This window comes from Microcaecilia unicolor, chromosome 1, assembly GCF_901765095.1.
Source record: "Microcaecilia unicolor chromosome 1, aMicUni1.1, whole genome shotgun sequence".
Lineage (NCBI taxonomy): Eukaryota > Metazoa > Chordata > Amphibia > Gymnophiona > Siphonopidae > Microcaecilia > Microcaecilia unicolor.
Genome location: NC_044031.1, coordinates 28,500,352 through 28,518,337, shown reverse-complemented (window position 1 = coordinate 28,518,337; position 17,986 = coordinate 28,500,352). Strand labels below are relative to the sequence as shown.

The 17,986-nt window shown below is 49.0% G+C and overlaps 1 protein-coding gene across 1 annotated transcript in view; it reads left to right on the top strand.

The window, feature by feature from the left end:
- LOC115462146 (gastrula zinc finger protein XlCGF57.1-like) overlaps positions 1-17,986 on the top strand; it is a 30,084-nt gene that overhangs the window by 4,154 nt on the left and 7,944 nt on the right. The window contains exons 2-3 of the mRNA XM_030192191.1: positions 857-983; positions 4,337-4,447. Of these exons, the coding sequence (XP_030048051.1) occupies positions 857-983; positions 4,337-4,447 (238 nt within the window). The remainder of the gene's footprint in view (positions 1-856; positions 984-4,336; positions 4,448-17,986) is intronic.

Genomic DNA, 17,986 nt, shown 5'->3' with positions numbered 1-17,986 from the left:
CACACAAAAAAAACATTTTTATTTTTGTATATATTTAATATTTGTCTATAGAATACCAAGGTTAGAACAGAGGCATCAGGAAGTATTTTTTCACGGAGAGGGTGGTGGATGCTTGGAATGCCCTCCCGCGGGAGGTGGTGGAGATGAAAACGGTAACGGAATTCAAACATGCGTGGGATGTGCATAAAGGAATCCTGTGCAGCAGGAATGGATCCTCAGAAGCTTAGCCGAAATTGGGTGGCGGAGCAGGTGGGGGGAAGAGGGGTTGGTGGTTGGGAGACTAGGATAGGGGAGGGCAGACTTATACGATCTGTACCAGAGCCGGTGATGGGAGACGGGACTGGTGGTTGGGAGGCGGGAAATACTGCTGGGCAGACTTATACGGTCTGTGCCCTGAAAAGGACAGGTACAAATTCAAGATATGAGTTTATCTTGGGCAGACTAGATGGACCATGCAGGTCTTTTTCTGCCGTCATCTACTATGTTACTATGTAACTGTTGCATAGGCTGTGAGATCTCTTATGACGCACAGCCATTCCAGATCTGCAGCTCTCTTAAACTTCTTAATCATTTGTCTCTGATACTAACACCTGTCATTACATTAAAAAAAACAACAACCTTTAATATACTTAGAGGCATATTTTCAAAGCACTTTGGGAGGCTAAGTTCCATAGGTTTCTATGGAACTTTGGGAGGCTAAGTGCTTTGAAAATATGCCTCTTAATATACCAACAGGACCCCAGTACTTAACTGACATAGAAAGTCACAGCACTGAAAACACTTGAGCCTCTATTAAAGGGGTTTTTTGTTTGTTTGTTTTTATTTTTTTTTATGTGTTTTTTGGTTTGTGTTTCAGGTGCGGGTAACATTTGAGGACATCACTGTCTCTTTCTCCCAGGAGGAGTGGGAGTATTTAGATGAAGGGCAGAAGGAGCTTTACAGGGAGGTGATGAAGGAGAATTATCAGACTCTGATCTCGCTAGGTAAGGATTGCATTATGTGTATATTTAGCAGACAAAGCATCTGATTTATTAAAAGTAACCGGGAATATTTTTTTCTGGACCACCACTACCACACCAGAAACTTCCAGCTATGAACAGGAAACTCTCTCAGCCCCGATCTCTATCTTAAGATGACAGTGAGAAGGTCAGGGATGAAGAAACGTAAGACCACCCTGTGTGTCCTACGTGTTGCTGCCCCTTTAAATCAGAGGCAAATCCTTTTCTAGTTCTGGCAACAGGGCTGCAAACCAGTGAGAGAGCAGCGGAAATGCTCAGGATCTGGTTGCACGGAGCGCCCTGTTTGCTTTTCGTTTTCTTTTCGCTGACTACAAACATTATTTCAAGTGGACATTCAGTGCAATTTAAGAGCCTCCTGAGGCAGGCCTCATTGGCCAAAACACAGCTGTGTCGAGTCTCCTTTGCTTTACAGTAAACATTTTGAGCACCTGGAGCATCGTCTGCTGATTTTGGAGTCATCTTCGCTGTTGTGTCCGCCATTTGAAGCTGTATTAGGTGCGCTTAGTCTGTAATGCGGCTTAGTAAAAAGACCTCAATGTGCACTAGGCATTATTCTACAAGGTACTGCCTAACTACAAAGGGGGCCGTGGATGGGTCTCCCAGTTCCACAAGCACTTCATAGACTATTATAAATTAGGCCTCGCCACTTGGCTGACATGGCATAGGAACACACACCTAAACATGGGCGAACCAATGGCAACTTACACTAGTATTCTATGTCAGAATCTGTCTGGCGAGTAGGGTGTTATACAGTGGGGGAAATAAGTATTTGATCCCTTGCTGATTTTGTAAGTTTGCCCACTGACAAAGACATGAGCAGCCCATAATTGAAGGGTAGGTTATTGGTAACAGTGAGAGATAGCACATCACAAATTAAATCCGGAAAATCACATTGTGGAAAGTATATGAATTTATTTGCATTCTGCAGAGGGAAATAAGTATTTGATCCCCCACCAACCAGTAAGAGATCTGGCCCCTACAGACCAGGTAGATGCTCCAAATCAACTCGTTACCTGCATGACAGACAGCTGTCGGCAATGGTCACCTGTATGAAAGACACCTGTCCACAGACTCAGTGAATCAGTCAGACTCTAACCTCTACAAAATGGCCAAGAGCAAGGAGCTGTCTAAGGATGTCAGGGACAAGATCATACACCTGCACAAGGCTGGAATGGGCTACAAACCATCAGTAAGACGCTGGGCGAGAAGGAGACAACTGTTGGTGCCATAGTAAGAAAATGGAAGAAGTACAAAATGACTGTCAATCGACAAAGATCTGGGGCTCCACGCAAAATCTCACCTCGTGGGGTATCCTTGATCATGAGGAAGGTTAGAAACCCAGCCTACAACTACAAGGGGGGAACTTGTCAATGATCTCAAGGCAGCTGGGACCACTGTCACCACGAAAACCATTGGTAACACATTACGACATAATGGATTGCAATCCTGCAGTGCCCGCAAGGTCCCCCTGCTCCGGAAGGCACATGTGACGGCCCGTCTGAAGTTTGCCAGTGAACACCTGGATGATGCCGAGAGTGATTGGGAGAAGGTGCTGTGGTCAGATGAGACAAAAATTGAGCTCTTTGGCATGAACTCAACTCGCCGTGTTTGGAGGAAGAGAAATGCTGCCTATGACCCAAAGAACACCGTCCCCACTGTCAAGCATGAAGGTGGAAATGTTATGTTTTGGGGGTGTTTCTCTGCTAAGGGCACAGGACTACTTCACCGCATCAATGGGAGAATGGATGGGGCCATGTACCGTACAATTCTGAGTGACAACCTCCTTCCCTCCGCCAGGGCCTTAAAAATGGGTCGTGGCTGGGTCTTCCAGCACGACAATGACCCAAAACATACAGCCAAGGCAACAAAGGAGTGGCTCAGGAAGAAGCACATTAGGGTCATGGAGTGGCCTAGCCAGTCACCAGACCTTAATCCCATTGAAAACTTATGGAGGGAGCTGAAGCTGCGAGTTGCCAAGCGACAGCCCAGAACTCTTAATGATTTAGAGATGATCTGCAAAGAGGAGTGGACCAAAATTCCTCCTGACATGTGTGCAAACCTCATCATCAACTACAGAAGACGTCTGACCGCTGTGCTTGCCAACAAGGGTTTTGCCACCAAGTATTAGGTCTTGTTTGCCAGAGGGATTAAATACTTATTTCCCTCTGCAGAATGCAAATAAATTCATATACTTTCCACAATGTGATTTTCCGGATTTAATTTGTGATGTGCTATCTCTCACTGTTACCAATAACCTACCCTTCAATTATGGGCTGCTCATGTCTTTGTCAGTGGGCAAACTTACAAAATCAGCAAGGGATCAAATACTTATTTCCCCCACTGTATATATACTAATGGAACCATGGCCGTTTCCTCAACAATGACACGGGCCATAGGAAAGCTGTCATGTAAGCTTTTTTTCTCTCTCTCCCCTGCCCTCCCCTCCATGTCCAGCGGTTTTCCTCTTCCCTGCCCTTCCATCCGTGTCCCGCGATTCTCTCCTCTACTGTCCTCCCATCCCATCCATGTCCATCAATTCTCCTCTGCCCTGCCCTCCTCTTCCTCCCTCCCTCTCCTCGATGTCCTGCGATTCTCTCTACTGCCCCCTCCCTCCCTCTCTCCCTCCCCTCGTAATTCTCTCCTGAATGCTCTCTGGCTGGCTGGTGCTGGCTTCTCTTCCCTCTCACTGTTCCGCCCTCTGACATCATTACGTTTTGACGCGAGGGCGGGGCAATCAGTGGTTATGGATGTTACAAACCCAGGCATCCAGACATAGAACGTTGGGAGTGCAAATTATTATATAGGATATATATATATATATATATATATATATATATATATATATGGAATGTTGCTATTCCACTAGCAACATTCCATGTAGAAGGCTGCACAGGCTTCTGTTTCTGTGAGTCTGACGTCCTGCACATATGTGCAGGACGTCAGACTCACAGAAGCAGAAGCCTGCGCGGCCACATTGGTGATCTGCAAGGGCCGACTTCTAGTGGAATAGCAACATTCCATGTAGAATCTCAAATAGTAGCCACAGTGGAGGAGTGGCCTAGTGGTTAGGGTGGTGGACTTTGGTCCTGAGGAACTGAGTTCGATTCCCACTTCAGGCACAGGCAGCTCCTTGTGACTCTGGGCAAGTCACTTAACCCTCCATTGCCCCATGTAAGCCGCATTGAGCCTGCCATGAGTGGGAAAGCGCGGGGTACAAATGTAACAATCAGTGTTATATGCTGCTCCCCTAAAAGTGGATGTGCTTTCTGTGAATGTAAGAGAAGGTTAGCTGAATTTGCATTTCTTCATGGAAACAGGTTATGAAAAGATCAATCCTGAAATATTATCAAATATTAAACAAGAGGAAGAGTCATATGTCCAGGATCCCCAGGAGTCAGGAGAGAGAGAAGTTACTCACTTATACCCAAGTAAGTAATATTACGTACTGTACAGAGAAATAGGAGATGTTAGACAGTACCTGTGGGTAATAAATATTGCACGCACACACACAGTGGATCCAAAAAAGTCCTCTCACAGATGGTGTTTTCCTAAACAAGGTCTTTATTTCAAATTAATAGGACTGACCCGACACGAGTCGTGTTTCGGCCGTAAAGGCCTGCGTCAGGGGTCTACAAATCTCCAATAAAGAAATAATCTTGCAGAATGAATAAAACCCAGTTAGCCTTCTGCTAACTGAGAAATCGCATCAAAGTGCTGCTAGGCAACCTATTCCGTAAACATCGGGTCTCCTGTGGAGAGATCACCGTCTGTTGGTGTTGGCTTCGTGGGTAATAAATATTGAACAGAGTAAGGGGAATATTTAGAATGTTGAAAAGAAAGAATGCTGTACAGTATAAGAAGAGATGGTACATAATACAGCTGAGTAAAGTCAAGTTTACTTACCTGTAACAGTTGTTCTCTGTGGATAGCAGAATATAAATCCTTACAAGTGGGTCATGCCATTCAGTGGAGCTCAGTACATTAAAAGGTTTGTAGAGCGGGAACGAGAGATATTGGAAAACATATGGGAAACCTTGGAGGGAGGGAGGAAGGGTATATCCAGACTCTATAGGTATATTAGGGGAGATAATATGAAGAAATTACCCTATATGTCTGTGTGGGAGCGAGATCTAAATATTGAAATGAGTGTGAAGGAATGGGAAAGGGTGTGTATGGAGGTGAAAAAAGCATCTATCTGTGTATTAATTAAAGAAAATGCCTACAAAGTTTTAAGTAGATGGTATTACACGCCGGACAGGTTAAAACGAATATACCCCATGGTATCCAATCAATGCTGGCGGTGTAATGCTGGGACAGGTAGTTTTTTGCATGTATGGTGGGAATGTCCTTCTATCCAGACCTTCTGGGTGGATGTTACCATGCATTTAACACGCATTCTGGACACACAATTCCCAGCAGAGCCAAAATGGTGCTTATTAGGATGGGGAAATAAACGGGGCCAGAAATGGCAAAGGCGGCTTAAAAGACTCTGGGGTTAGCAGCCGCAAAGTTGGAAATTGCGGCACACTGGAAACAGAGAATTGGCCCCACTATTGCAACCTGGAAGATGAGAATCGGGAGCATTGTGGGCCTGGAGCAACTGACTGATAGGAGAATGGGCAGATACAAACCTGATGCTAAAGAGTGGACACATTTGGAGAGACTATGGATTAATGCATTGCCAGAACAGGGGATCTAACCATGCAGTGGAATGTAATGAGTAGGGGGGGGGGGTAGGAGTGGGAGGGGGGAGGGTCGGGAGAAAACCATTAAAACTTATGGTTGTAGATTGAGATGTAACTCAACTGTTTGATGTATTTCAGAAGTCTGAAGGCTGCATTGCCTTCTACTGTATTCTTTAAGTTGTGTTTAATAAAAATTTTCAAATAAAAAAAAAAAAAAAAAGGTTTGTAGAGCGTTTGGGGAGATGCAGACTGTATGCATGCAGCATTTCTTCATGCCACCTGGTAACGTCGAATCAGTTTATTTCCTCGTATTGTAGAAGCCAACAAGAGATAGAAGTAAAACCCCTGACGCAGCATTAGCGAAACGGGGGCTCCCTGTCGGGTTGAGGAGCGGAGAGCACCGAAATGAGCAGAACACTACAGCGTTTTGATGAAGCTAAGTGATTTCTAGCGGTGTCCCCCATTTTATCTCATACAATAGAACTTTATAATTGTATCGGGAGTATATAAGTAACTGACCTACAGAATTGTGGAGACACACACAATTGTTAGTTAATAAGAAGAGTTGAAATAAATCATCTGAGTGGATTGAATTAATAGTAATTGATGGAGTTTTTTTTTGAAGCTATATGATGGCACGCCGAGCCTACGCCTTATAGCCTGCTGTGTTGGGCTGGCTGGGTGGCGACACTGAAGCTTTTTTCTCCATCTAATAAAACTCATTAGACTAATTAGATTTCCTATAGGTGGGTGTGTCCTACATGATATTTACACAGCCGGTGTGAGGTTGTGTTGTGATTTTCAATTAAATTTTAACTGCCAGACCCTCGACCATTCTTCTAACGTTCGGAGATCCCTTCTCACCATTTCTACTCCCTCCAGGGTATCCACTCTATTAGCTATTTTCTTGTCATCCGCAAAAAGGCACACCTTTCCTTCCAACCCTTCAGCAATATCTCCCACAAATGTATTAAACAGAATAGGCCCCAGCACCGACCCATGAGGAACTCCAGTGCTCACCTTCCTTTCCTCTGAGCGGATTCCATTTACCACCACCCTCTGCCACCTGTCGGTCAACCAGCTTCTTATCCAGTTCACCACTTTCGGTCCTAAGTTCAACCCTTTCAACATTGTATGGCTTCTGGCTTATTCCAAACCTCCGTGGCCGCAGTTGGTGGAATGAGGCCTGCCACTGTGTCCTGATGTCTCCGCCAGGTAAGGAATTACATATGATTTCCTAACACATGTGGCACTGAGTGAACGCTTTCAAAAGAGCTGGCCTACCACATGTGATGGGAGCAATTGATTACACACGTGCAGTGCTTATCTCTCACCAAGTGACAGAGAAGACCTCTGTCAGAACCCTAAGCACTTCCGTTCCATTCCCAGAATGCACTGGTGATCTGTGATGCAGATATGCAAATTCTGAGCGTGGTAGCCAGGTTCCCAAGCATCACTCAGCCATCTTCTAGCACTTTGAAGAGGCAGGTATGACCCTGGCTGGCTTCTAGGTAGGTACATGTCCCCTCAATATCACACACACGTGTATACTTCTCCATTGTATTTGGGATGTGTGATGGAGCTCTCGCTGTCAGTGAACAGACGTGTGTTTTTATATATGCAAGAATGGCAACAATCTGTTTTGAACCGCGGTGTGTCACTCATGGCAGACACACACTGGAGCTGTTATTGCTGTCTCATTTTGCACCCAGTGCAGCCGTGCAAATGTTTAACTCTCAAACACCTTTGCACTGCTAAGAAATTCCCCCCCCCCCACCTCACATCACAATAACTTTAGTCTGCCATCATTCCTAGATGGCTCAGGATATGGCTGTCACAGATGGCTGCTCACTCCTGTGCATCACCTGATGACACCTGTAGAGAGGTGGTACAATAAGGGAACTGGGACTTGATTTACCACCTTTCTGCGATTTTTGCAACTACATTCAAAGTGGTTTACATAGTTTATACAGGTACTTATTTGTGCCTGGGGCAATAAAGTTCATGCATCTACTCGCTATGACATCAAACGCATCATTGATATTCTAAAACATCATTTCAGGTGTCTGGATAAGACAAATGGTGCCTTACAACGTAACCCCGAGACTATTGCTGAGATAGTGCCTGCCAGGGGCGTAGCCAGACTTTGGCGGGAGGGGGGGTCCAGAGCCCGAGGTGAGGAGCACATTTTGGCCCCCAGCCCGGCGCCGCTACCACCACCAACTTTGACCCCCCCCCCCCCCCCAATGCCGACAACCCTCTCGACTCCCGCCGTCACCGTCGCCTACCTTTGATGATGGGAGACCCCAACCCCCGCCAGCCGAGGTCCTCTGGCTTCGTTCTGTTCCTGTGAGTCTGATGTCCTGCACGTACAACATGCGGGACATCAGACTCACAGAAACAGAACGAAGCCTTGCAGATCAGCCAGCAGCCGAGTTGCCCAACCCCCGCCAGCCGAGGTCCTCTTCTTCCGACGCAAGGTTTCGTTCTGTTTCTGTGAGTCTGACGTCCTGTATGTTGTACGTGCAGGACGTCAGACTCACAGGAACAGAACGAAGCCAGAGGACCTCGGCTGGCGGGGGTTGGGGTCCCCCACCAGCAAAGTTAGGCGGTGGCAGGTTGGCGGCAGGAGGGGGGGGTCAAGAGGGTCCAGGGCCAAATCTACCCCACTGGTGCTTGCCTATTGCATACACCATAATATTGCTGTCGGGCATCATATCCCAATGGATATTAATCCAGATCGAGAAGAAGATCCTCCCTGTGCCCCTGCGGGTGTCTGGGAAAACACTACGAGTGGGATCCAGGTGTGCCGACAGGTGACAGATCATTTCACACGTAAGTTTTGCAGCGTTGGTTCCACTGGTCAATGGGGCCATGAGCCACTTGTGCACAAATGATGGTCCTTCAGTAAGCATTTCTTTTCTGACAGAATACTGGAACTCCTGCCACCCCCTGCACACCTGTGACCCCTGTATATCTGGAACATCCACCTTCCAGGTGAGAAAGCCTAAGGAAGAATTTGTAGTCACGCAAGCACTTGGTCTGTGGTTAATGCATCTAAGACATGGGTGTGTCGATCGATGGGGAATTGAATATGCATACCCGTTTTCAAGCAGCATCCACTGTTAGGTGTAGCATCAGGCTAAGAACATACGAACATAAGAGTAGCCATACTGGGTCAGACCAGTAGTCCATCTAGCCCAGTATCCTGTTTTCCCAACAGTGGCCAAGCCAGGTCACAAGTACCTGGCAGAAACCCAGAAGCCTGCAAATAGGTGGGATAATGTGGGATACAAATGAAATAAATATTGGTGGCAACATTCCAGAACCCCAAAGGGAAACAAGATTCCGGAATCATAACGAATAGCAAGATTCCATGAAGAATCTCAGAGTAGCAAGATTCTGGAACCCTAAAGAGTAGCAACATTCCATGCTACCAATCCCAGGACAAGCAGTTGCTTCCTATGTATGTCTCAACAGCAGACTACGGACTTTTCCTCCAGGAATTTGTCCAAACCTTTTTTAAACCCAGATACGCTAACCACTGTTCCCACATCCTCCTGCGATGAGTTCCAGAGCTTAACTATTCGTTGAGTGAAAAAGTATTTCCTCCTATTTGTTTTAAAAGTATTTCCTGTTAGCCAGCAGTGTTCCTCTTGCTTTGTGTGTCAGGACTGTGTCAGTTGGGAGAGTAAGTCTCTTGCTGCCAGATTCTCTATATGGTGCCCAGATGTGCATGCAGTTTTAACAAGCAATAATTGTCCACTAGTAACCATTTATTGAAGTTAATTGGCACCAATTAGGATCTGTGCATTCGCATCTGGCTGTGCACTGTTCTATGATGCATGGCGCCCAAATCCAACAGCATGCAACTCAAAAGGGGGTGTGGCCATGGGAGGGGCTTGGGCATATCAGGGGCATTCCAAAAGGTTGGGCGCGTTGTTTCAGAATAACGGGTCAGTGCATCCAAGTTGGGCACCAGCGTTTACACCAGGTTTCAGCAGGCATAATAATAATAATAAAGATAATAATAATAAAATTGTATTTCCATATCATCATGCTGATCAATCCATAGACTGGTGGGTTGTGTCCATCTACCAGCAGGTGGAGATAGAGAGCAATCCTTTTGCCTCCCTATATGTGGTCATGTGCTGCCGGAAACTCCTCAGTATGTTCTCTATCTCAGCAGGTGGTGGTCACACACAGCAGCAGCTCTGGCTAGGTCTCCAAGCCTAATTCTTAGGTTTTGTTGAGTACCTGGGGTTGAGGGCTCTTCTTGAGCAAGTGCAAACCTGGTGGTGCCAGGTCCCTCCTTTTCTCCCCCCTCCCGCTGGCTCCGTTTAAAAAAAAAAAAAAATTTGGACGTCCTTAAGGGCGTTTATTTCAACGTTTATATCAGCGTTTATTGCAGCTGCTCACTGGGACACCAGTTCGTTACAGCTCGGAGCGAGAAGCAGGTAATTTTTACCTTTTTATAGCGGGCAGGGGGTTCCCCGATCGATCTCCACGTGGACTATGGCGTCGGAGGGCGGGGGCGCGAAGAATCGCTCCCCTGACCGCTTGTGCGCTCCTAGCGGGGATGCGGGGGTATTAAAGTCTGATTCGCCCTTGTTGGGTGTCAGTTCGGAGGCCGGTCAGTGTCCCGGGTCTTCCTCCGGTGCGGCGGTTTTTCCTGCCATAAACGCCCATCCCCCGCTGCTCGCCTCCGCCATCTTGGCCGGCCACTCTGCTCGAACGGCTTCTTCTTGGGCCGCCCTTGAGCTGGGAGACGTTCATGCCATGGCCGCCCTTGATTTGGGCGACGGCATAAAAGCGGCTAAAGTTAAGCGCCGTTCTTCCCGCGTGGCTCCTTCGCGGAGTGTCGCGCCGGACGCCATCTTGGATGCGCAGCATGTTTCTCCCCCGCTCTTACGAGCGCCGGTTGAGGGTGCGTCTAGGGCTGTGGCCCAGGCTGCTGAAGTGCACAGTCTGGGGGGTTTCTCCCCCGAGTTTGTTTTGCTGCTGCATCAGGCCTTCCTTATGCAGAACGCTGCCCCTTCTCCCTTGTCCGATAAAGGGGTTGAGGCCCCCGGAAGTAAACGCCCTCGGGTGGATTCCAAGGCCTTAGAGGACGCTGTTTCCTCTGATGTAGATGAGGGCAGCGTATCTGAGTTCTCCCAGCGGTCCTTTGGGGATTCCTTGGAGGAGACGGATCCCCGCTCGGATGGAGCGGATGACCACTCTGCAGCACGGATCTTTCGCTCAGAGGATTTGCCCAACCTGTTAATGCAGGCCATGAGCATTTTAAAGATTTCCTCTCCGGAGGACGTCTCTCCCTCAGCCCCTGTTGGCTCCGCCATTATGCTGGGGACGAAGCGCCCGCCTAGAACCTTCCACGTGCATGATGCCATGCACACCTTAATTTCGGCTCAATGGGATGTCCCGGAAGCGAGCCTCAAAGTGGCTAGGGCTATGTCCCGCCTCTATCCTTTGCCTGAAAGTGAACGTGAGGCCTTTCTTTGGCCTACCGTGGATTCTTTAATCACTGCGGTGACTAAGAAAACGGCATTGCCGGTGGAAGGTGGCACGGCCCTAAAGGACGCCCAAGACAGAAGATTGGAGGCGGCCTTAAGGTCGTCCTTCGAGGCGGCTGCCTTAAGTGTGCAGGCCTCAGTTTGTGGCTCCTACGTGGCCAGGGCGTGCCTGACGATTGTGCAGCGGGCTTCCCCCTCGGATCCTTCATTGAGGGCTGATTGGCCGGCCCTGGAGTCGGGCTTGGCTTATTTGGCAGACTTGCTGTATGATGTCTTGAGAGCCTCGGCTAAAGGTATGGCTCAGACAGTCTCTGCGCGGCGGTGGCTTTGACTGAAACATTGGTCTGCGGACCACGCCTCTAAGTCCCGCCTGGCTAAGTTGCCTTTTAAAGGCAAGCTGCTCTTTGGGGTCGAGCTGGACAAAATTGTGACCAATCTCGGCACGTCTAGGGGCAAGAGGTTACCAGAGGACAGGGCTCGGGCCAGTGCTCGCCCCGGTATCTCCAGAGGACGGTTTCAGGAAGCCCGTCGGTACCGCCCGGGCAAGTCGGGCTCCTCTGCCCCCTCTTCCTTCAAGAGGAACTTCTCCCCTAAGCAGCATTCCTTTCGCGGAGACCGCCGTCCCGGAGGTGCGCCCTCCGGTCCTCCCCCAGGGTCTCGTACCCAATGACGGGGTCATGGTCCATGGCCCAGTGCAAATTGGAGGACGCCTGTCCTCGTTTCTGGGCGAGTGGACCAGGGTAACTTCAGACGCTTGGGTGCTGGAAGTCATCAGAGACGGCTACAAGCTAGAGTTCTGCCGACCCTTAAGAGACGGGTTTGTACTCTCTCCCTGCAAGTCTCCGGTCAAAGCTGTGGCAGTGCAGCAGACCTTGGACAACCTGATACGCCTGGGTGCGGTCGTTCCGGTGCCAGAAAATCAGATTGGCAAGGGACGTTACTCCATTTACTTTGTGGTACCAAAGAAAGGAGGTTCTGTCCGGCCTATCCTCGACCTCAAAGGGGTCAATCGGGCCTTGAAAGTGCGGCACTTTCGCATGGAGACTCTCCGCTCTGTTATAGCGGCAGTGAAGGCAGGAGAGTTCTTGGCTTCCTTGGACATCAAGGAAGCGTACCTGCATATTCCCATCTGGCCTCCTCATCAACGCTTTCTGCGTTTTGCAGTCCTGGGCCGACACTTCCAGTTCAGAGCCCTCCCTTTCGGGTTGGCTACTGCTCCGCGGACCTTCTCCAAAGTAATGGTGGTCATCGCGGCCTTCCTGCGAAAGGAAGGAGTACAAGTCCATCCTTATCTGGACGACTGGTTGATCCGAGCCCCCTCTTATGCAGAGTGCGGCAAAGCTGTGAACCGGGTGGTTGCTCTTTTGAGCTCCCTGGGGTGGATCATCAACTGGGAGAAGAGCCAGCTGCGCCTGACTCAGTCCCTGGAGTATCTGGGAGTTCGATTCGACACCCAAGTGGGCAGAGTGTTCCTGCCAGACAATCGGATTGTCAAACTTCAGGCTCAGGTGGACCAGTTCCGAGTAGCCTCTCCTCTTCGGGCTTGGGACTATGTGCAGCTGTTGGGCTCTATGACGGCCACGATGGAAGTAGTGCCCTGGGCCAGGGCTCATATGAGACCACTACAACTCTCTCTGCTGCAGCGCTGGACTCCGATGTCGGAGGATTATGCTGTGCGCCTTCCCTTGGACCCAGCAGTGCGCAAGGCGCTGAGCTGGTGGCTGCAGACAGACAAGTTGTCTGCAGGAATGCCTCTGGTGACCCCGGAGTGGATTGTCGTCACGATGGACGCCTCTTTGTTGGGCTGGGGAGCCCACTGCTTGGGAAGGACAGCGCAGGGGCTCTGGTCTCCTGCAGAGGCAAAGTGGTCTATCAACCTCCTGGAACTCAGAGCCATTCGGTTGGCGCTTTTGGAGTTCATCCCGGTACTGGCGTTGAAGCCAGTACGGGTCCTGTCGGACAATGCCACGGCTGTGGCCTATGTCAACCGCCAGGGAGGTACCAAGAGCGCCCCTCTAGCCAAGGAGGCCATGAATCTATGCCAGTGGGCGGAAGCGAACCTGGAACAGCTGTCAGCGGCCCACATTGCTGGAGTCATGAATGTCAAGGCGGACTTTCTCAGTCGCCATACCTTGGATCCCGGAGAGTGGCAGCTATCTGCTCAGGCGTTCTTGGACATCACGAAGCGCTGGGGCCAGCCGAGCCTAGATCTGATGGCGTCATCGGCCAATTGCCAAGTGCCGCGCTTTTTCAGCAGAGGACGGGACCCTCGATCCCTGGGAGTAGATGCTCTTCTCCAACAGTGGCCGACACAGGAGCTTCTCTATGTGTTCCTGCCCTGGCCCATGTTGGGCAGGGTGCTAGACCGGGTGGCAAAGCATCCGGGCCGGATAATCCTGGTGGGTCCGGACTGGCCCAGACGTCCCTGGTATGCGGACTTGATCAGGCTCTCAGTGGACGATCCTCTGCGGCTGCCAGTGGAGCAGGGCCTGTTGCATCAGGGTCCCGTGGTGATGGAGGATCCCTCCCCCTTTGGTCTTATGGCCTGGCTATTGAGCGGCAGCGTCTGAGAAAGAAGGGTTTCTCAGACAAGGTCATCACCACTATGCTAAGAGCGAGGAAGCGCTCTACTTCTACTGCTTACGCCAGGGTTTGGCGTACCTTTGCAGCATGGTATGAAGCAGGCTCACTTTCTCCCTTCACTGCTCCAATTTCTTCAGTGTTGGCGTTCCTGCAAGAAGGTCTGGAGAAAGGCCTGTCGCTCAGTTCCCTTAAAGTCCAGGTAGCGGCTCTGGCTTGCTTCAGGGGCCGCCTGAAGGGTGCTTCCCTGGCTTCGCAGCCAGATGTGGTGCGCTTTGTCAAGGGAGTTAATCACCTGCGCCCTCCTCTGCACTCAGTGGTGCCTGCGTGGAATCTCAACCTGGTGCTAAGAGCCTTGCAGAAGCCGCCTTTTGAACCCTTGTCAAGGGCATCTCTGAAAGACCTGACGTTGAAAGCAGTCTTTTTGGTGGCTATCACTTCAGCCAGAAGAGTTTCCGAGCTCCAGGCACTCTCATGTCGAGAGCCTTTTCTGCAGTTCACTGAGGCAGGAGTGACTATTCGCACAGTGCCTTCCTTCCTGCCCAAGATTGTTTCTCGCTTCCATGTGAATCAGCAGCTCTGTCTCCCTTCCTTTCGTAGGGAGGACTACCCAGAGGAATACTCTGCTCTCAAATATCTGGATGTGAGACGAGTCATCATCAGATACTTGGAAGTGACCAATGATTTCCGGAAATCGGATCATCTGTTTGTCCTGTTTGCAGGTCCTCGTAAGGGTCTGCAGGCTTCTAAGCCTACAGTGGCAAGATGGGTCAAGGAAGCCATTGCAGCGGCTTATGTGGCCGCGGGGAAGGTGCCGCCTATCCAGCTGAAGGCTCACTCCACTAGAGCTCAGGCGGCCTCGATGGCAGAGGCCGGGTCCGTCTCCTTGGAAGAGATTTGCAAGGCGGCAACTTGGGCATCGGCCCATACCTTCTCCAGGCATTACCGCTTGGCTGTGGCTGCTCGGGCGGAGGCCCGGTTTGGAGCTTCAGTGTTGCGGTCAGGGATTTCAATGTCCCGCCCTGGGTGAGTACTGCTTCGGTACATCCCACCAGTCTATGGATTGATCAGCATGATGATATGGAAGGTAAAATTATGTATCATACCTGATAATTTTCTTTCCATTAATCATAGCTGATCAATCCATAGCCCCTCCCAGATATCTGTACTGTTTTTATTCTGGTTGCATTTCAGGTTCAAGTTTAGTCTTCAGTTACTTCAGAAAGACTTCGTGTTCAAGTTTTTTCACTTGGATTCTTCAAGAGTTGAGACGAGTTTGTGTTACAGTGAGCTGCTGCATTCCTCTCCCCTCCGTTTTACGGGGCTGGATTGAGACTTAAAATTCTGCCGGCACTCCCTCCCGCTTCGTGCGGTTGTAGGGCAGCTTTGTACCCCTCCCGCTTCGGCGGTGTTAGGGTCAGTCAGCTCCTCCCGCGGTTGCGGTTGCAGGATAAGCCAGATCCCCCCGCATCGGCGGGTGTGGTGTCCCTCCCCCGCTCCGTGGGGATGAGCTGGACGGATTCCCCTCCCCCACTTGTGTGGGGATGAGCTGGGTTAATTCCCCTCCCCCGTTTCGGCGGTGGTGAGCTGGGCAGAGTGTCCCTTCGTGGGTGTAATTCTCTAAGTGCTGAGTCCTGCGGATGGAGCTTTGATATCGACATACTGAGGAGTTTCCGGCAGCACATGACCACATATAGGGAGGCAAAAGTTTGCTCTCTATCTCCACCTGCTGGTAGATGGACACAACCCACCAGTCTATGGATTGATCAGCTATGATTAATGGAAAGAAAATGATCAGGTATGATACATAATTTTACCTTCTAGCCCACTGTATGTGAATTATTCTAAGCAGGGAACAAAAATGACAATGCAAGACAAAAAATACATAATATAAAACTAATACAAACCATATCTAATTACAGCTTTAAAATACACAATACAGTATTAGACTAATGATCCATATGCTTGGATGAACATGTGGGTTTGTATGTTTCAACGATTTTATTGAAGACAAAATAACATAAAGTCTGTACATAGGAAGCACAGGATACAACTAAAACACATAACTAGCAGTCAACCCCTCAGCGCTGAAGTGTACTTGACATCATCTTCAAACGTTTAATTTTTACCCCCCCCCCCCCCCCCCCCCCCCCCCCCCCGGTTAAGCTTAAATCCTCTAATCGTGCCCTTCCCCTTCCCTTATCTACCCTCTTCCCCCCCTCCCCTTGCGGGTAACACTGTGTAAACTACAAGACTCAAACACTCATTACTACTTTGACCAATCATAGCTTATTAAGTACAAGGCTTCTACCATGGTGTGTGAGGTTATCTATAAATGATAACATGTAGGTTTTTAATTCTCTCGTAAACTGAACAATACTCTGCAATGACCGAATTTCAACAGGCAAGCAGTTCCATAATATAGGGCCTTTGATATAAAGTATAGAAGATCTGTACTGTTCTGAATGAAACCTCGTGCCCAAAATTAGGGTGTGGGAATTGGTCCTAAGCAAGATTCTATAAGTGGCATGTGCGCTTAGCGACAATCTTTTCTGGAGCCATCTATAGAATCCGGCCCTTGGCGCAGTTAAGTATGTGCTACCAAAGATATCTTGCTAGCTGGTAATGGCCTTGTACCTATGGATGTGGAAGAGTAGCTAAATGGTTAGAGCACCAGGCTTGACATCCTCATAGCATCTCCCCCTCTTTCCCACTCTCCTCTTCTCCCCCATTAGTCAGCATCTCCCCACTCTTTCCCACTTCATATCTAGAATCCTGCTGCCTGTTCCCTCCGTTTGTCTCCATTATGCCCGCTCCTTGTCTGGAATGTTTTTACGTTTGGGGAGCGTGCCAGGTGCCCTTGACCTGGATTGGCCACTGTCGGTGACAGGATGCTGGGCTAGATGGACCTTTGGTCTTTCCCAGTATGGCACTACTTATGTACTTATGTACTTATGTACTCCTTTTCTAACATTTCTCCCCCTCCCCCAGTGGTCCAATCTTTCTCCTTCCACTCATTCTCTTCATGAATATACATCTTTCCAGATCTGTCTTACCTTTGGCCCTTGAGGATCCCCCACTGTGGTGATCTTGGACGAGTTACTTAACCCTCCATTGCTTCAGGTACAAGTTTAGATTGTAAGCCTCCCAGGACAGAAAAGTACCTACTGTAGCTGAATGCAACTTACCTTGAGCTACTACTGCAAAATCATTAATCATCAGATTTACTCTTTTTCCCCCTTTGTGAGAGTTTTAAGGGTGTCTTTAGATTCTACAGGTTCTCTGGAGCTTCAAGTTAGTAAGGTTCTTCAGAAAACATTGGAGTTTTTTTCTCATGCGCAAATTACGTTGTATTCGTAAATATCTTCAGAACCATCGATTTCGGTTGCTGGTCCAGGCTCTGTTGCTGAGTTCTGTAGATTATTGTAATGTCATCTATTTAAGTTGTTCTCAAGCATTACTGCGAAGGTTGCGGACAATTCAGAATGCCGTGCTGAGATTGATTTTTTTTTTTTTTTAACGTTCTGATCAGTCATTCTATTATTCCAAAGTTCATTGGTTGCCAGTAGCTTCAAGGGTCCAATTTAAACTATCGCATTTAATGTACCAGGTTTGTTATTTATTTATTTTTGTTACATTTGTACCCCGCGCTTTCCTACTCATGGCAGGCTCAATGCGGCTTACATGGGGCAATGGAGGGTTAAGTGACTTGCCCAGAACCACAAGGAGCTGCCTGTGCCGGGAATCAAACTCAGTTCCTCAGTTCCCCAGGACCAAAGTCCACCACCCTAACCACTAGGCCACTCCTCCACTGTTGCTACTATTTGAGATTCTACATGGAATGTTGCTATTCCACTAGAAGTTGGCCCTTGCAGATCACCAATGTGGCCGCGCAGGCTTCTGCTTCTGTGAGTCTGACGTCCTGCACAGGACGTCAGACTCACAGAAACAGAAGCCTGCGCAGCCTTCTACATGGAATGTTGCTAGTGGAATAGCAACATTCCATGTAGAATCTCCAATAGTATCAATGCAGCTTACATGGGGCAATGGAGGGTTAAGTGACTTGCCCAGAGTCACAAGGAGCTGCCTGTGCCTGAAGTGGGAATCGAACTCAGTTCCTCAGTTCCCCAGGACCAAAGTCCACCACCCTAACCACTAGGCCACTCCTCCACTGTTGCTACTATTTGAG